Source organism: Sinohyriopsis cumingii, chromosome 5 (genome assembly GCF_028554795.1).
Source record: "Sinohyriopsis cumingii isolate HCF-2022 chromosome 5, ASM2855479v2, whole genome shotgun sequence".
NCBI classification, from domain to species: Eukaryota; Metazoa; Mollusca; class Bivalvia; order Unionida; family Unionidae; genus Sinohyriopsis; species Sinohyriopsis cumingii.
Genome location: NC_142965.1, coordinates 111,464,701 through 111,482,636, shown reverse-complemented (window position 1 = coordinate 111,482,636; position 17,936 = coordinate 111,464,701). Strand labels below are relative to the sequence as shown.

The following is a 17,936-nucleotide window of genomic DNA, read 5'->3' as shown; positions in this document are numbered from 1 at the left end:
CGCCAAAGGACCATTCAACCGACGAAAGATCAAGAGACACGAGAAATATCGGTATGTGTCTAAAATGTAAACTGATATTGTGCGGACAGATTTGTCTGCAATCCTTACCCTTACCTCAGTTTTATGAATAGCTGCCATCAGACCCACAAATGGTCAAACAGTATCAACACAGATCTGGGGTCTGATTTATCGGACGAGTCATCTTGATCATCTGTGCTAAAACAACACCTCATAACGACGATATGACAGTTCACAAAACCGAAGGGGATGGGTTTTACATCCACTCACACGTGTATATATATATATATATATATATATATATATATATATATATATATATATATATATATATATATAGAGAGAGAGAGAGAGAGAGAGAGAGAGAGAGAGAGAGAGAGTTTGCTAATCCGAGATCACGACGTAACTGAGTAAAGATCAGATCATGAGTTATTTGATAGTATCTCAAGATCACGAATACAAACTTAAGGTTGAGACCTTGTGATAGGTATGTCGAGACCACAGCTTAGCAACTAAGGGAAATCAATATCACGAGCTTTAACTGGAGATCACGAGTTAATCATTTTTGTTCAGTTGGCCACTTATTTCTGTAAAAATATCATGTGTTCCAAGCCTAAAAAGGTAAATACTTAAAGAAAAAGAAAGAATTATTTAAAACTATTTCGTATGTTTATACCACGATGAAGAATTAGAAAAGATGAAATTCAGTATTACAACCCAATATCTGAATTCAAATGTCTAGAATAGCTTTGTGACCGAATATTACTTATAAGGGGCTTGAACTTGTCAATTGCCCCAGGCGGCAATGGCGGCTTACCTCCAATATTTAACCGTCTGTTTAAACGCGTATCCGAAATGGGGCGGCGTTCATGAGGTGTATACATATATCTATCATTAGAATAGTTTGATTCTATATTTTTTAAAACATTATACTTTATATTTATATCGTCCATTATATCTTTAGTAGTTTCAAAACCGTACGGGTCGTATCTTCTGTTCCATGACGGTGTAGAAGCAGCAGAAATTGTCACGTCTCGCAAACTTGCCTTGCTCTGATGATGACCACGAAAGTGCGAGGAGTACCGAGTCTTTTCCAGATTTTCCTGATCTTCGGAACGATTGGATATTGTCGTAGCTTCCGATGCAAAAGTGACCCGTGTCGAAGTAGTGCCGGGTCGTGACTCTCCGGAATCAACCGTTGTGTGTGACCGAGTGCTTGTCTCAGACCAGGGCCTAACGGAAGCTGTGGTAACTGATCCGTGAATTCCAGCTCGTTGTAAGTCCGCATCCGTTGCAAACGGATCGCCTGGCTTAGGAACACGCGGTGTGTCATCGTAATGTCTTTTCTTCCTCTCCTTTCTCTGTTCTCGTTTCCGCTTCCTGTTTTCCCTTGCAAGTTCATTGACATAAATATCTCTGGGGACATAAATTTGTTCAATTTCTGTTCCTTCTGGTTTATCAAACGGATGGACGACAGCAACGACCGCCTCGTCTGGGCCAGGATCATGGGGTTCGGGGGTATTGGGAGTGCTTTGCGGAGGCCGCTTCATATTCTGATTCCAATTTTTCAGAGGTCTAGAAAAAAATGGACGAAAATGTACAATTAGATAAACCATGATTCAAAGTAATGCCTCTTAAATTAGGCATGATTTTTTAAATTTTGCGGGAGGTTATTAAACTCATTACTTTGGTGTAAATACAGTTTATTTCATCAAAAAGTATTCAGATTGCATATATTTATTTGTTACTCACATTTTAATTCCATAAATATCAGCATCCTTCCTCCGATAAAATAGCATACCTAAAACAAGACTTCTTAACTTCGAATCCTAATGCTAGTTTCCTCTGACTCTACCTGATACTATCTTTCCACTGGCCAAGAAGACCGGAGAGCGCTTCGTAACGGAATCGGTAAAATGTGGATTCTTTGGTTCATCCTCGAAACTTTAATACTACCTTAAACATAACGTTCCAATGTGTTTCAGTGGCATTAAAGTTTAAGCGATCGAAACTACTCGGCATATTAAATGGTCGGTAGTAGACGTTGTATGTGCCTTCAATCATGGGCACCCGCATATAGGGGCATGGGGGGATTTAATCTCTAAACATGCTTAAGCTTACATCGGTAAAACTTAATAGCTGATCACTACATGTTTGTCTCCCCCACCCCCGAAAAATTTCTGCGGACGCCCATGTCTTTAATACATAAAATCTCCCGATTTAATTAATACGCAGTCTCCAGCTCTCTAAGCCATTATACAGTTTTGTCAAAAAGATGTGAGGCCCAGAGGAACTCTGCTTATTGGAGTCGTGACCTTTCCGTTTTTCGTTGAATGTGCAAAATTTTTATATCTTTTTAACGATTTATTCTTGGTGTTATAATTTTGAATGTGTCCAAGAATTTAAATGAAGTTTCATGGTCTGAAACTATCAAATCACTTTTCAGTGAGTTCGCGTATTTTCGAGCACACACTCATTCATAATGGCGGGCATTTCCTAGTGTACATTTAGCATTTCTTTATTAAACACTGTGCATAAAACAACTATGAGGACAGAGGGAATAGACCTCAACAGGATTTGTATTTTAATGGAGAAAGACTCGATAATTATAACAACCTATATTATGTTATTGACTATATATATATATATATATATATATATATATATATATATATATATATATATATATATATATATATATATATATATATATATATATATATCCTTCCTCGGTTGTGCTACAATTCGATTCTTAGATATATCCATTTAAGATATGTCTTACAATCGGAATCCTGTCAAAATGAAAGGTAAAAAGCGTACAGAAAATGACACAGTTGCAATAATGAGTGAGGTATGGTATGCATATTGTAGATGGTTCACTACGTGGATCCGCGGAAAGACTGACTTTCGAATCGTTTCGATTCGTTTCGATTATAGTATACAGTGAACACCTTTACAATTTTGGAGAAACGTTGCAGGTCTGACTACAGTTTTTCTTCTGTCTTGAAAAGTCTTAATGTAATACATTCCAAAACCAATAATATCTATTAAATTTACTGTGCATATTGGGCAGATCAGATCAGCTATATTCCAGCGGGCTACGTTCGTAGTTCGACACTTTTGCGATTCCAAATTTATGGAATTTTAACAGTGTTTGAAATTTTCGCTGATGCCGACTCAATAGTACTATTTCATTGTAATAATTTGTTTTAATTAAATGTTCACAGATGTTTAATTGCGACTGTACCGAAAATAGGTATACTGTAGCTAAAATAAATCCGATTCACAGTACTTAAAAAAGGTTATTTAGGAAAGAGGGGCTGTTCATCGGCACCAATATGCATCCAGTGCAAAAGACAGCAAACTTCGAAAAGAAAAGAAGTTGAAGCCAATTCTCACAGTATCATATCGAGATTTACTTTAGCAATAACCATAGATGTATTCCACCACCAGCCCTAGATTTTCTAAGAAGAGAGGAATATCATAATTATAAATTTCAATATAAGCATATTATGTTAAAAAACCCAGCTACTTTAAAGAACTCCTATCAAAACCTATAGCATTAGCCAAGAAATATATTGTATACTGTATCTTGTTGTGCAGCATGCAACTAACTCCGAATGGCTTATGTCCATCGCTACCGTCCCATAATGCACTGGAAAACCATGATCTACGCTGATCGTTCTGCTTATATTTCAAACGAAATGCGTTTAGCATGGGAATTATAAAACCCTGAGGATGAGATTTTCATTCGACCAATCTATAATATCGTTACTTATTATAGCTCATTTCTGATGAGTTGATAGTGGAAACTCAGTCCAGACTCAAAGTTTTATCTCCATACTCGGGTAAAAGGTTGGTTTTTATTAGGTATTTTTAATGAAAATTTGGGTAGAAACTTTTATATATAAAAGTATGCTCGCACAGTATTTATATATTACACACTGAGCAAATGGAAAGATCGGAATATAAGATTAGCTTCGTTTTCAAATTGCTATATACGACCATTTTCCAGTTTTATGGCTATTAACTTTGTTAATACCCACCCCCATCTCACTTTCTTACAGGCAATTTTTTGACCTGTTATTCTAACTGCTCGACAATTTCCGTTTAAAACGGAAATTATTCCGTGTGTGTTTCCTTAGCTCTGTAACGAACTGGGACCAATTCATTTGAGGGGACACGCGGGCATACTGTTTGAGGTACAACTGGCAAGCATTAAATGTAGAAAAATTTAGGTGTGTTGTATTTATTGAATAAGTGAAAATAGTAATTAGGATTAATAAAGACAATATAAATAAACAATGTTGAATACATTTTCTTTTCTAGCATAATCCACAAATATTTAGAAACCTTAGAAAACTATTCAGGATATAGACACATGTAGTGTTAATTGCAAGCACACAATACTGAAAATGGAGGGTGAAGAAAACGATTTCGGATTGTGCAATTCTGATCAATATTTTCCCTTCCAAAGAGAAAGAACGGTGCAGTGTACGGGATAGATTTCTATTTTAACTTATCGCTGACTTCCTTCACAGATTAGCGAAATACTTATTCGACCATGATGTTGATGTTTTTGTTAAAATCATGTGTACTTTTAATGTTTTGATTACAGTTTGAAGAAGGTTGGCCTCATTTGGAAATAAACATATATAGATTAAACTGATGAGGGAAACAAAAAGAAAATCAGAACAAAGTTAAAGTTTAATCTTCTGAAGAAAAGTAAGAGATAAAGACAAAATTCTAAAACTAAATCTTACTTCTGATATCCAATTCTGGAGAATATGATTTGAATAACTACTACAGACCGCTGCAAATAAGACATAAATAGGATTTGAATAACTACTACAGACCGCTGCAAATAAGACATAAATATGATTTGAATAACTACTACAGACCGCTGCAAATAAGACATAAATAGGATTTGAATAACTACTACAGACCGCTGCAAATAAGACATAAATATGATTTGAATAACTACTACAGACCGCTGCAAATAAGATATAAATGGGATTTTTATAAGATAAAGAACAATCATTTAGGAAACAATGGTGAAATATTTTCAAATTATGTGACTTTTTCTAACGTAATGAGACTTTATTGCTAATGAAATCAATTACAGACGATTCTGAAACTTAAAAAATTGCAAATGTATGACGAACACAATGGATTACTAATTTTGTCTAACATATTTTTACGCTATGGATGGGTGGGGTGGGGATGTTGTGCTGAAAGTTTTCTTCTCCGAAAGGTCGTTTTGCAGTTTGTGCGCAAACTCTTAAAAATTCAAAAAATGTCGACTTACGTCATAAATATTTATTTTGCAGTTTGTAGTAACAACGTGCTGAAAACGTCGACATACTTATAACTACGTAATATAAAGGATCTTTATGATGTTTAAAATGTCCGCATGTACCACGCTGTAATAAGGTATTTGCCAATCTACCGCTCCGGTGGCCTAAGTGGTTAGAGCTGCTTCTGATGCGGGAGGTCGCGAGCTCGAATCCCGGCCGAGTCATACCAGAGACTTATAAAAATGGTACTGGCAGTTGCCTCGCTTTGCGTTCATCATTAAGAGGTTAGTGTTAGGAGTGGTCGGCCTGGTGTCAGGGTAATGTGACTGGGTGGAACCTCATGCTTCATATCTGCGGCATAATGTCCCAGTGCTAGACATCACTACAAACTGCCACATTGCAGACATCGTAGCGATATGGCTGAAATATAGTTAAACCTATGTTAAAAATATAAAATGCACACACACACACACACACACATACACACTATTCACCAACTATTTTTTAATTCGCTAGATGGTGCAAGCAATCTACTGGATTTTTGGACTGGTTCTCTGATACAGTGGGTGCTCCTGTTACGTAAGCAAAACGTTAATATCAGTTTTACAAAAGACTATTTAGGATAAAAAGGATAAAAGGTTTGAGTGATTTTTTCGGGGGTGGGGGTGGGGGTGGTGCAAACAAGGGCACATCTCGACAGTTAGCCAATTTTAGGTGTAAGTTTACCCTCTGTATTGAAATAATACAAAAAAATCTCTCTCTCTCTCTCCAGTTGATTCTGTCTTAAGAGTTCAACTACAAAGAAAACAAAGATAATTTTCATTTAAAAAGCGTCTTTGAAGAGTGATGTTCATTGAAAATGTTTGTTTCTGGTTGTTTTTGTTTGTTTTGTTTTGTAATCGTATTGCTGAATATAAGAAAGCTACATATATATTGCAAATGAATCTGTTATTTTAATTCATTTATCATTTCAACGTGTATGCCAATGAATTCATGTGAAAAATATATCTGCAGCGGATTTGATACAAATAATCTTTTTGCTTTGAATGGTTATAGGTTTAACACATATGAAAGATATTTATTTTACCTTGTGTTAAACACATATGTTCCATGGTACACACTTTTCACGAATGGTTCTTTAGCAGATTATTAAATTATCGCGGTCAACGGTTCCCTCATGTCAAATTATAACCGAATAAAGGACGTTTACCGAAGCGTACCTGTCTTACAATAAGGACAAACAATGCAAAAACAAATTACCTCTATGACGACGATAGATGTTTCCACAATAGTGACTTGAACCGAAATGTAATATTTCACTTTATCCATGTATAACGCGAGAAACGTATGTTCTTTGTATAATATGCCTGCCAATGCCTTCATGTTTTGAAATGCGGACGCATATATCTATTTGTTTATCTCGTACCTGAATCAAGCTATGCATCTACCTACGTAGATATATATTAATCTATCAACCTACTTACCCGTCTACCTACCTACCTACCTACCTATCTATCTATCTATCTAAAGAGGAATACTGCTTGACCACACCCACCCCACCTCACCGACCCCACCCAGTCTTGGTGGCCGGCGAAGGGATGCCTTATTGACTTTTCTATTCAGCTGAAACTTTGTCTATTTCAGCTTAATTAAACGGAGGCAATTCTTCACACAATTTATATTTAGTAGGTGGGGGACAGGAGGTTGGCAACTGATTTAAAAACTGTTTTCTGTAGCAAAGTATATGCGTCACTAGAGAACATTGCCCTGGGCTCCTCTGACCCTAGCGCAGTCTCTAAATACAAACCATGCATTATTGCATCATTCACTAAGGTATTAGTAACATTTATTATGCTGATATTCCTTAATCTTCAATGAACTGAAAGTATATATGACCTTTGTTATAGGATAATTACATTGACTTGACAAATTACAGTGTATTTTCTTTCTTTCATTCATTCATTCATTCAGTATGTCTGTATGTCTGCTGTTCTGGTAGTAAACAGGCATCATTTTATACATTAACGACGGACAGAGGGCATTATAACGCCCGAGCGCGCACTATTTGCTGGATTTTCACTGATTATGCTTAGAAATCGTAGAAATTATATATGTCGACAATAACAGAGATGTACACGACATCATTATATTTTCTTTTTCATTCTTTCTTTCTTGTCGTTTCTTCTTTCCTTTCTTTCTTTGAAAGAATATTGGTTACAATAAAAATAGTAATGCCCCAGTTTTAAATTAATATTAATCCTGTGTACTTAATTCAGTGCATGATACCACGTTTAAAAATTAATTTGAAAAAGCAATTTAAACAAACACCGTACAAAACAATTCCTCTACATCACGAAACTTGCATGATAGATACTGGTAGACGTCCTTTTTATGTTGACGTCATATGATATACCAAATACTAAAACTGATTTCTTTTTTTATATCGAAGGTTAGGAATGGATCTTTGTTTTGATATTGTGTGTGCTTTCATTCCATTCTTCTGAATATACAGTATGAATGACGTTTTTATCAGACGGCACTTGCACGATATTTTGATAAACGTTTTATCTACTAAATTAGAATCGATTTGACCCAGAAATAATTCTGGAATGGCGCCAAGCAATTAAATATCAGGTAGTTTGCAAGGAATTGGAATCCTGCATTTTTCCATATTTCATGAGAGAATTAGACATTAACTCTTTTTATTGCAGTTTCATATTATTTAGTTTCCCAGTATCTGATTTAATTTCCCGTCCTGCTTTGGAAATATTTAATGCGTAATTCTGCAAAGCTAACTTGGTCTGATTTACATAGTCACTAGTATATATATATATATATATATATATATATATATATATATATATATATATATATATATATATATATATATATATATATATATATATATATATATATATATACTATTTATGTTTGACCGAGTCTGCTTCTCTCATGGAAATCGTTTTATTATTGATTGTTTGACTTGTTTGAAAAGCAGGGCGTGATCACATGATTCAAATTAATCATTCGAGGAAAATAAAATAAAGTAGAAAACGTTGTTACGTTTTACATTTTATCTTGTTATACTTCGCGTTTATATTTATTTGTTAAAGACCTTATCCTTTAGTTAACACCATATATTCACTATTGTGCGGAAGTATCGTAAAGCTTTACGCACACCCACCCACACCACACACCGACACACCCACATGCATACATGCATACATACTGTCTTGTTAATAAAGATTAATAGCCAGTAATAAACCTATTCCTTGGCAGGTGACACTAACTACAATGCATGCATGCCCTTTTTATGCGAACATTCTGCATGTAATGTGGAATTCCGCATTCATCGCATTCATGCTTGCAAGGTAGCATGGGGTAATCAACCCAATCATTGCCCTCCAAAAAGTATCATTTTCCATGAGCTAAATGAACTAAAATTGACACAAAAATGGCACTAGAATAGTAGTGGGTAGTCTAGAAAAGAATTCATTGACGCGCCTCATAGACCCCTATATTCGTGTAGTTTCACTGTTGACATTAAACAAAAGCAGCTGACACCAAAGATAAATTATACAAATCTTTTAGTTCGCCAAAGCTGTCTGCCTAAAATATTAAATTCAGATCAAGGTAGTGAAGCAGGTCAAATTTTTGCTTGGACGGCAAATCCAACCTTCATGATGGTATGATAGAAAGCGACATAACATATAACCTTGCACACTGTCTTCGCATTCGAATTAAGCTCATTTACTCCGAACCAAAAGTGTGTTGAAAAGAGGACCATACTCAGATATAACTTAGAAGGATGGTATACAATGAGGCCAGATCCATTGCTAAAACTGAAGTATACGACATAAGCACTTTCCTAAGGTACAAAACCAAATAAGCCAATACAAATGGTAGCATACCACCACGTCATCTCAAAACTACAACAGATCATACGAAGACATTTGTATCTAATTCGATATTCAGACCCATTTGAAGCGTATGTTCTTTGATACCCTGATGATTGCGTTCGGTAGGCCATTGAACGTTGAAGATATAACCTGTGACGACCCCAAATTAGCTCGGGTCACGCCTCCCAAACATGGGGATTACAATTGGAAAGACAAATGCTGTATCGTCTGCAAATATTTCTCAAAGATTTACTTAATAAAAGTAATCTTCAACATACAGCATTCATTGGAATGTCCTAACGAAAATGTTATCTGTCTCATGACATGCAAAATGTTTGCCGTCCAATATCCGGACAATGCGATGGATTTAAGTTAGATGTTGAACAAAACACAAAAGCTACTTCTACAATAGATCATAAGCTGGTCAGCCACTATAAATCCATGGGACTCCGCGTTTTCATATTAAAACTTGATCTTGTTTTAATTTGTTATAATCTTTTATTATTATAATCTTTTATAGATATATAAATGTAGTGCATTTGGTTGTGAATTTTATTTTGTCTTTTCTCTTTCTTCTTCATAATTTTACATGCATGATAGTTCTTTTGCAAACTCAGTCTATTGAAATGTTTTTCCTTATATATATATATATATATATATATATATATATATATATATATATATATATATATATATATATATATATATATATATATATATATATATATATATATAATACAAGTGAAGAGGGCTAAGTGCCGATTCATATACAGAGCTGAAAAAGATGTATTCCGTTTATAAAATGAAATATTCTCATAGATGCCGATCCGTTTAAGAAGAATGCATAACAATCAAAACCGTACTTTTATGCTAGCGTTAAACAATAATGGTATTTTCTGTTATACTTAACGTTAAAAGCAAAGTGATCCTTCTATGCAGGCAACTCTCGTTGATATTTCCATACCAAACTTTGAAATGTTTTGTGCGAAAATTTATACGACAACTTTTTCCCCAATCTAGCGCGATACTAAAATTGGCAGCTTTGGAATTCCATATGCATAGGAATTCACAGCAGACATCCACCCACCCACCCACCCACCCCACACCTTCCATATAAAGGTCGGATTACAAACAATTCCATTAAAAATATGACTGGCTTTTAAATAAATTTCACAAATTGTACTTTTTTCCTCTATTATATAATATCAGTATTGTAACGAAAACATTTAACAACGCATATACTATTTATTAAAATGTATATAGCCGTGCCTTGCCCCAACAAGAACAGCATTGTTTCGTTTTCTTTGAACACTTTCTGCCATTGAAATTAATGACCGAGAAGAAGCTGTTCACTAAGAGGACAATATAGATCCGTATGAAATGAAACTTTATACGCCGAATTCCTGAGTTTCGACGAGATCTGTAAAAAATTTAACAAACAATTTCAAGCTATGTAAGGCATCTGTAATCAATTGAGAGTCATGTGTCATGCATTTCTATTATTGGTGTCAACAGAGGGCATGAATTGCAGTTTATCCGAAGAAGGATGTACCCGATGTCCATTTGTGATCACAAAAGTCTTTTTACGCATTAAATGCCAATATTCAGAATGCGGTCTTTTCCTGTTATGAACGTACCTTAATGTTTGATAAGTGTCCTCAAGATCGCTATCTACTTCCTCAATCGTAAGATCAGAGTTGGCTCCAACGGATTTTACTTCAGAACGTGGGCGTTTATTGATATTAGTGGTCGAGACTTTGCCAGCCTCGGATTTTGTATCAGTCTTTCTCGTGGAGGCGCCCAATGTTCTAATGCTGTCGTTGTCGAGTGCGAGCACAGATCTCGATTCAGAGTTGGCTCCAAGGGATTTTACTTCAGAACGTGGACGTATGTTAACGTTAGTGATGGAAACTTTTCCAGCCTCAGATTTTGTATCATTCTTTCTCGTGGAGGCGCTTAATGTTCTAATGCTATCGTTGTCGAATGCGCGCACAGATCTCGATGTCGCCTCTACCGAAAGGAAATCGTCCGTAATGGTACCAATTGTTGCGTGACTAGATGGTCTGACCAATGTAGTTCTGGTGAGGGCTTGCGATTTTGTTGCTGTTGAAGCTTGAGTTTCCTTCGGTGCTACGGCTGATTTGCTGAAGACACACCCCATGCTGAATGGAAATTCTAAAATAACTGAAAGAGTAGATGCGCCAACTTTCAGAATAATGATGTATACAAAAATATTAGAAAATAATTGCGATTCGGTTTGAAAATGAAAAGTAAAGAACACACAGTACATGGTTTTGTTGTATTAGTCCCAGTTAGCCAGGATTCACCACAAATTGACTATATGTTTTCTTCTTTATTCATTTCGATTCATTTACAAATATCTAACTTTTATGATGCCAATCTACAATATCAATAACTAACTTCTTATATGTTTTTCACATACTGCTTGCAACCATCACTTTCCAGATACCATTTTTAAAAGTATATTTTAGTAATTAGAAATGAATATTAAAGTTCTAAAAGGATTCACGATACTTTACACCTTTTTAAATGCTGTCAATTAAGATAATCTTTTTATGGTATTTTGTTTAGGATTATTAAATGTTTTCCTGATATACTATGGAAGCATGAAGGGTTGTGGGAATTATGTACACAGACTAAGTGTCAAGGAAACAAAATTGTATCACTTGTTTCGCGGCAGAGGAATGGAATTTAAATTAGTTTCTAATGTAACTTTATAAAATTTGTATTTATTTATCTCATACGCATTTTAATCTGGCCTTACCAGCACCAAGAGATAACGATCATAACGATGTCCGCGATAGAACCGTGCTTACCTTAATATACTCTTTTAGCCTCGCATATGACATCGCTATGTTCAGGGGACGAGAAGAAGATCGTTCATATGTACCAGTCCGCTTTAGAACGTTTCTGGCTCTGTCAAACCAAGACAGTCATATACTCTGGTTTAAATCTCTGATTTAAAAAAATGAATCTTCTCTCTACATAATATATAAAACAGTTTATCTTTATGCAATGTCAAACACGTTTACTCCTTAAAAAGTATATTTCACTGGCAACACAATCACTCGCAAGCTGATTTTGAAACGTTATTTTTGCATTGAAATGTATTTTCACATTCCTTGACACCAATATCTTTTTATAGGTATATCTGTGATTCGTATCTGAGGAGCGTTATTGCATGCCTGGAAGATTTTGCCATTGTGTGAATGAAATCTAAGATGGGAAACTTCGGTCTCAATCCCAACATTAACGGGGCTCAAGACATACTAGTGAAAGGTCAGAGAGATAAAGAACGTTTAAGATTGACTGGAATCGTTATCAGGTCAAACTGATAATGTCAGCCATAGCTAATAAAGAATCCATTTAAAGTAAAACACATTAAAACACTGTTGAGTGACAAAATTAATTGACACACACACACATGTATATGTATGTATGTATGTATGTATGTATGTATGTATGTATGTATGTATGTATATATATATATATATATATATATATATATACATGCATATATATATTGCATATATATACATATATATATATATATATATATATATATATATATATATATATATATATATATATATAAATAACTGGCGTATATATGATAAGTTTATTAATGATTAGCTCGCTGAATAAGATAATATTAGATTCTTTCTGCATTATCACCAATGTAATAACAACACTAACAACCCGAAAAAGACAATCATCGCTCATTATTACATTTTGTTAAAACGAAATTGTTTGAAAAATCATTGTGATAATTTAACTGTAGAAGAAGACAGCGTCGTTGTGCAAAAGTAGTTATATATATATATATATATATATATATATATATATATATATATATATATATATATATATATATATATATATATATATATATATATATATATATATATATATATATATACAGATAGTTATGAAGAGTGATATAGTGATAGATAGATAGATAGATAGATAGATAGATAGATAGATAGATAGATAGATAGATATATAGATAGATAGATAGATTGACTAGTGGAAATTTAGGTGGCAACTTGAAGAATTAAACCAGGAGTTATGCTAGTGCCTATATAGATCACACAAAAATGTATAGAAAAGTGACCTATTGGGGACATAGTGATTTGTCTTTGCATTTAACTATTAGCATATAGTTTGAAACATTTGTTCTTGTTGTTGTTGTTGTTATTATTATTATTATTATTATTATTATTAAAATAATAATCTTTGACTTTCCATTGCAATAGACATACATTTTTTGGTGGGTCACAATTCTATTTCAACTTAAATTGTCTAGATCTCTTCTAATTTCGAAGGAAGAAGAGTTTAAATGTATATACTATCTTCAGAACATATCGATCCAAGACTTATAGTATTCACAATGGGGTGGGCTGGAGACAATGCATAATATTAAACATATCGATCCAAGCCTTATAGTATACACAATGGGATGGGCAGGAGACAATGCATATGAATAAACAAAAGCAGAGTCGCATGTTTGTCCGGTAGTGAAAACAACTATCTTGATTTCGTCGTGTCAAAGGAAACATGATATGACCTCCTTAGGCAGCACTTTCACAATTATTGTCACTGCAAACAGATTTTCGACGAACTGTTCGTGGTATTGTTGGGGCAAGAAGTAGGAATATATATCAGTACAGGGCCAGTGACCTTATATAGCCTGACCTTTCTCCCTTAACTCTTGACCTTCATCCACAATTTCTGACACTCACCCTAGGCCACTCGTCCTCTAACGTTTACTTTAAAAATGGTACACTGGTCTATAAAATAGTTATAATAACGACACATATACAGGTTTCCTAGACGAATGGCCCCTACATTTTGCTCAAAACCATAGACTGTTCTTAAAGTTGTATGATACAAAATCGAGCCAGACATCCTCAAATGTAGACTATGAAACGTATGCAGCTGGTCTTCTAAATACGTTTTACAGCAACAAAACTCTGGCCCACTTGTCTCCTAACTTATTATTATGAGAAAAACAAAATTATTTGAAAGTGATCGCCAGAATAGTTCTAAAAATAATATAAGAAAATAAATACAATGCCACCGGCCTTCAAAATTTTATGAGAAACTGGACAAATTGTCGCGATATTTTTATTAGAAACACATTGGCCTCTGCACATGAAAAACGTTTATGAATTAAAACCTTATGGTCCACCGACCTTACGCTTTTTCAGAAGAACGAAAAAGACCAATAATCGCCACATTTTTTAAAAGAGAAGACTTCCAATCACTTGTCTTCAACAGAACCCCCAGTGACATTCAAAAATAGTTGCAATAACAGCAGAACCATTGGGTCTTCATCACCTCCCAAGCCAAAACATACCCTCCGATTTTATTTTAAATTCATTATGAATATACTGTGCCTAGATTAACTTGTTAGTGATATCTTTTTTTACAAATATAAATACACATATTTGCCCTTTGAACGATGTTAAGATATGTTCCGGGCAAATGTGTATTGGCCGAGTGAATAAACTCCTCATATTCCTGCGAGTGTGTCCGCTACAAAACTTAGTTCTATGCCTTTTCTTGTTGTCCACAATCACATTTGCTGGTTGATAAGTTGATTGTTTTCTTTTAAAGTTTTTATTTTTATTCACCTTGATTAAATTAATATAAGAAACACTTATAATATAAACATAAAAGATTCTTTTATTGGAGAAAGTAGAGCACTAGGAACACATGAGCTTCTTGTAAACACTGAATGCTGAGGCAATCACGAACTGGCGTATGAAACTTAGAGTGGAATAGAAACTAAGCGAAATGACGAAATGACGAGTTAATTTAAACACTTTATTATATTTCAGTAGATTAAAGTTATTATTCTGCTTTAATCAACATTACTACTGACCATATATATATATCTCTCTATCTCCTTTTCCTTGGACGGTTTGAGTTAACTTTACCATCATTCATAGGTTCAGAGACATCGTCATAATCTATAAGCGAAAATCCCCAACGCTCGTATTTACATGGATTGTCGCCCGTATCTTGTTCCGATGGTCCAGAGAGAGAGAGAGAGAGAGAGAGAGAGATGGGAGGTGTCGTTTGGACATTTTCATATTTAATTAATAATAATAGATTTTTAGAACATTATTATAGGTTTAAGGAACAACAACAACAACAACAACGCACTAAATACGTTACAGAGTGTGTGCCTCGTAACCTGCAAATTTAACTTACTGTGTCGACAGGCTATTGCAGCTATATATATATATATATATATATATATATATATATATATATATATATATATATATATATATATATATATATAAATGATATTATGAAGACTGTAGATAGATCCCAAGTCAAGTATAAACATACAGTTAGGACGAACCATATTCTTGTAAGTTACTTGGTACAAGTTCAGTTTTAAGGTTTGCATCCAACCAAAAATTGTTTTTTCTTTCTCTCTCTCTCTCTCTCTCTCTCTCTCTCTCTCTCCATATTTATACATATGTTGCCACTTATGCACGATAGAGAAGAGGGGAACGGAAAGAAAGAAGGGATTGCGATGAAATTATGTACCATGTTAAATTCATAGAAAACGAGAACCAGTAATATTTTGTATGGTTAATTTCCTACGTCTTTAACTATTAATGAGTGGAAATTCATCATTGATCGGCAGTTGAAAGAATGTTTATATATTCGTATTATTGCCCTATGGTCGGATCACAATTTGATATACCAGTATTATGATATATGAATTTGCTTTATACCAACACGTTAATGCAATGTTCTTTTTAATGAATGTATGTATGTATGTATGTGTGTGTGTATATATATATATATATATATATATATATATATATATATATATATATATATATATATATATATATATATATATATATATATATATATATATAGTTATGTATATTTGCTTTGCTTTGTTAGTCTTCTTTTAATTTCTTTAGTTTCATTATTGTAATGTCACATTGCATGTTGGACTTGACCTTGTCCAAAACTTAGTTAATTTCTGCTTGACCAGAATTGACTATTTTAAATTTTATTCTGTGTGAACAACTAATACGTGGCTAAATTATACTCTTTGTGTATGAGATTAAAATCGGTATTATTATTAAAAGAAGTAAATAGGTTTATTTGGGTCTAGGTCTAGATTTTGGAATTTCTTTAGTGCATTTTACATAATCCAGGTCATATTTTGTAAACATCAGGATCATTCTAGAAGGTTATTTCAATTAGGTAATAGTTTGTTTTAAAATATGCTAATTATGACCTGAGGTCAATAGGTGATCTATATAATATTGTTAATGAGCGGATTTTTTTTTTCTTTTCAGTTGTGCTTTAAGATATAGTAATTTAAGGTTGTATTATATGTTGTGTCCAGTTTGTCTGAATATTTTTATTTAATTTATTGAATTCAAGTTATTATTTTCTCTTGAAGAAAAAAGTGCTCTGATAATATTCTTGGATTGAGAGATTCACTGGAATTTATAGAGAATTCAAACCTGGAATCATATTAATGTGATTCAACAAAAGACTGTCAAGAATGAATGAGTTCTCAGTAATCACATAGTTGCATTTCAGTACAAAAAGTCAATGAGCAATTTGTAATTAAAATGAATAATTTAAATAAATAATTCTTCTTAAATTATATCTGAACACACCTACAGACGTGCCATGCATAAATTCCAAAAGACTGATAAGAAACATGGTTGAATAATTCTTTACCAAATACCCCGATCTTGTATACTTCTTACCAGCGTGCCAAATATCAGGTAGGCAAAACCTCCAACCCTCCATTACGGACAAAAATTAAGCACTACATATATATATATATATATATATATATATATATATATATATATATATATATATATATATATATATATATACAAACACACATTTGAATAAACTATATAAGAACAGATATATTTCTTAAATGGGAAAAGAACGTATTACAGAAGATATATCATCGCTGTGGCGCTTAAAGTGGTATCACCATTATGGCTGCATCACTCTTCTCCCACTGACATATTTCAATACCTCATTACAAAATGTAAAATGAAGCCTCAGCGGTTAAGAATGGAGAAGATACCAAAATCAGATAATAAAGCCAAATAAATTACAGTAACGGAAATAAAAAGAGACAAACAATTTGATCGTTAAACATTTTTAAAGATGACATCGATAAAGGATGTGATAAAATTGGTTTCATCCCAAATAAATAAACCAAAAGATGACAATTACCTTTTTTCTTTAAAAAAAAGTTTTTTTTTTTTAAAAAAACGTCTCAGAATTAAAATTAAAAGATCATGAAAGAGTGTATCAAACAACTAACACGGTACACATACTGCCAGAAGAGGGTTCAGTTGTTACATTTAACAACTGCAAAAATTATTAATGCTTTTCACTTTGTCTTATATTATGATCTTACAAAAGTAACTATGAGCCAGTGAATATTAAGGTTGCTGATCGTCAGGACACAAATGGAAAGGCCAAACTTTTAATCACAAACTAGGGATATAGGAGATCGGCTATCAGACTAAGTGTCAAAAGAGAATGGAGTACAATCCTAGGTTCTAGGCAGGGGATAAATATGGAAACCAGGCCCACTTTTTTGCCTAAGAGAGGGACGGGAGTACAGTTTCAAACTGAGCTTTGGGGTTAAGTTAATGTAACTATACTATATTTGACA

At 33.7% G+C, this 17,936-nt stretch overlaps 1 protein-coding gene across 2 annotated transcripts in view; it reads right to left on the bottom strand.

Moving 5' to 3' along the window:
• Window positions 1-665: 665 nt before the first annotated feature.
• LOC149799998 (uncharacterized) overlaps window positions 666-17,936 on the bottom strand; it is a 46,455-nt gene continuing 29,184 nt past the window's right edge. The window contains exons 1-3 of one of the 2 annotated variants that reach the window (XM_089957163.1): window positions 12,052-12,271; window positions 10,852-11,398; window positions 666-1,593 (exon numbers count right to left, since the gene is read on the bottom strand). In XM_089957163.1, the coding sequence (XP_089813289.1) occupies window positions 729-1,593; window positions 10,852-11,375 (1,389 nt within the window). In that variant the 5' untranslated portion in view covers window positions 11,376-11,398; window positions 12,052-12,271 and the 3' untranslated portion in view covers window positions 666-728. Of the gene's footprint in view, window positions 1,594-10,851; window positions 11,399-12,051; window positions 12,272-17,936 lie in introns of those variants that run through there. The other variant, XM_089957164.1, reaches the window with a different exon arrangement.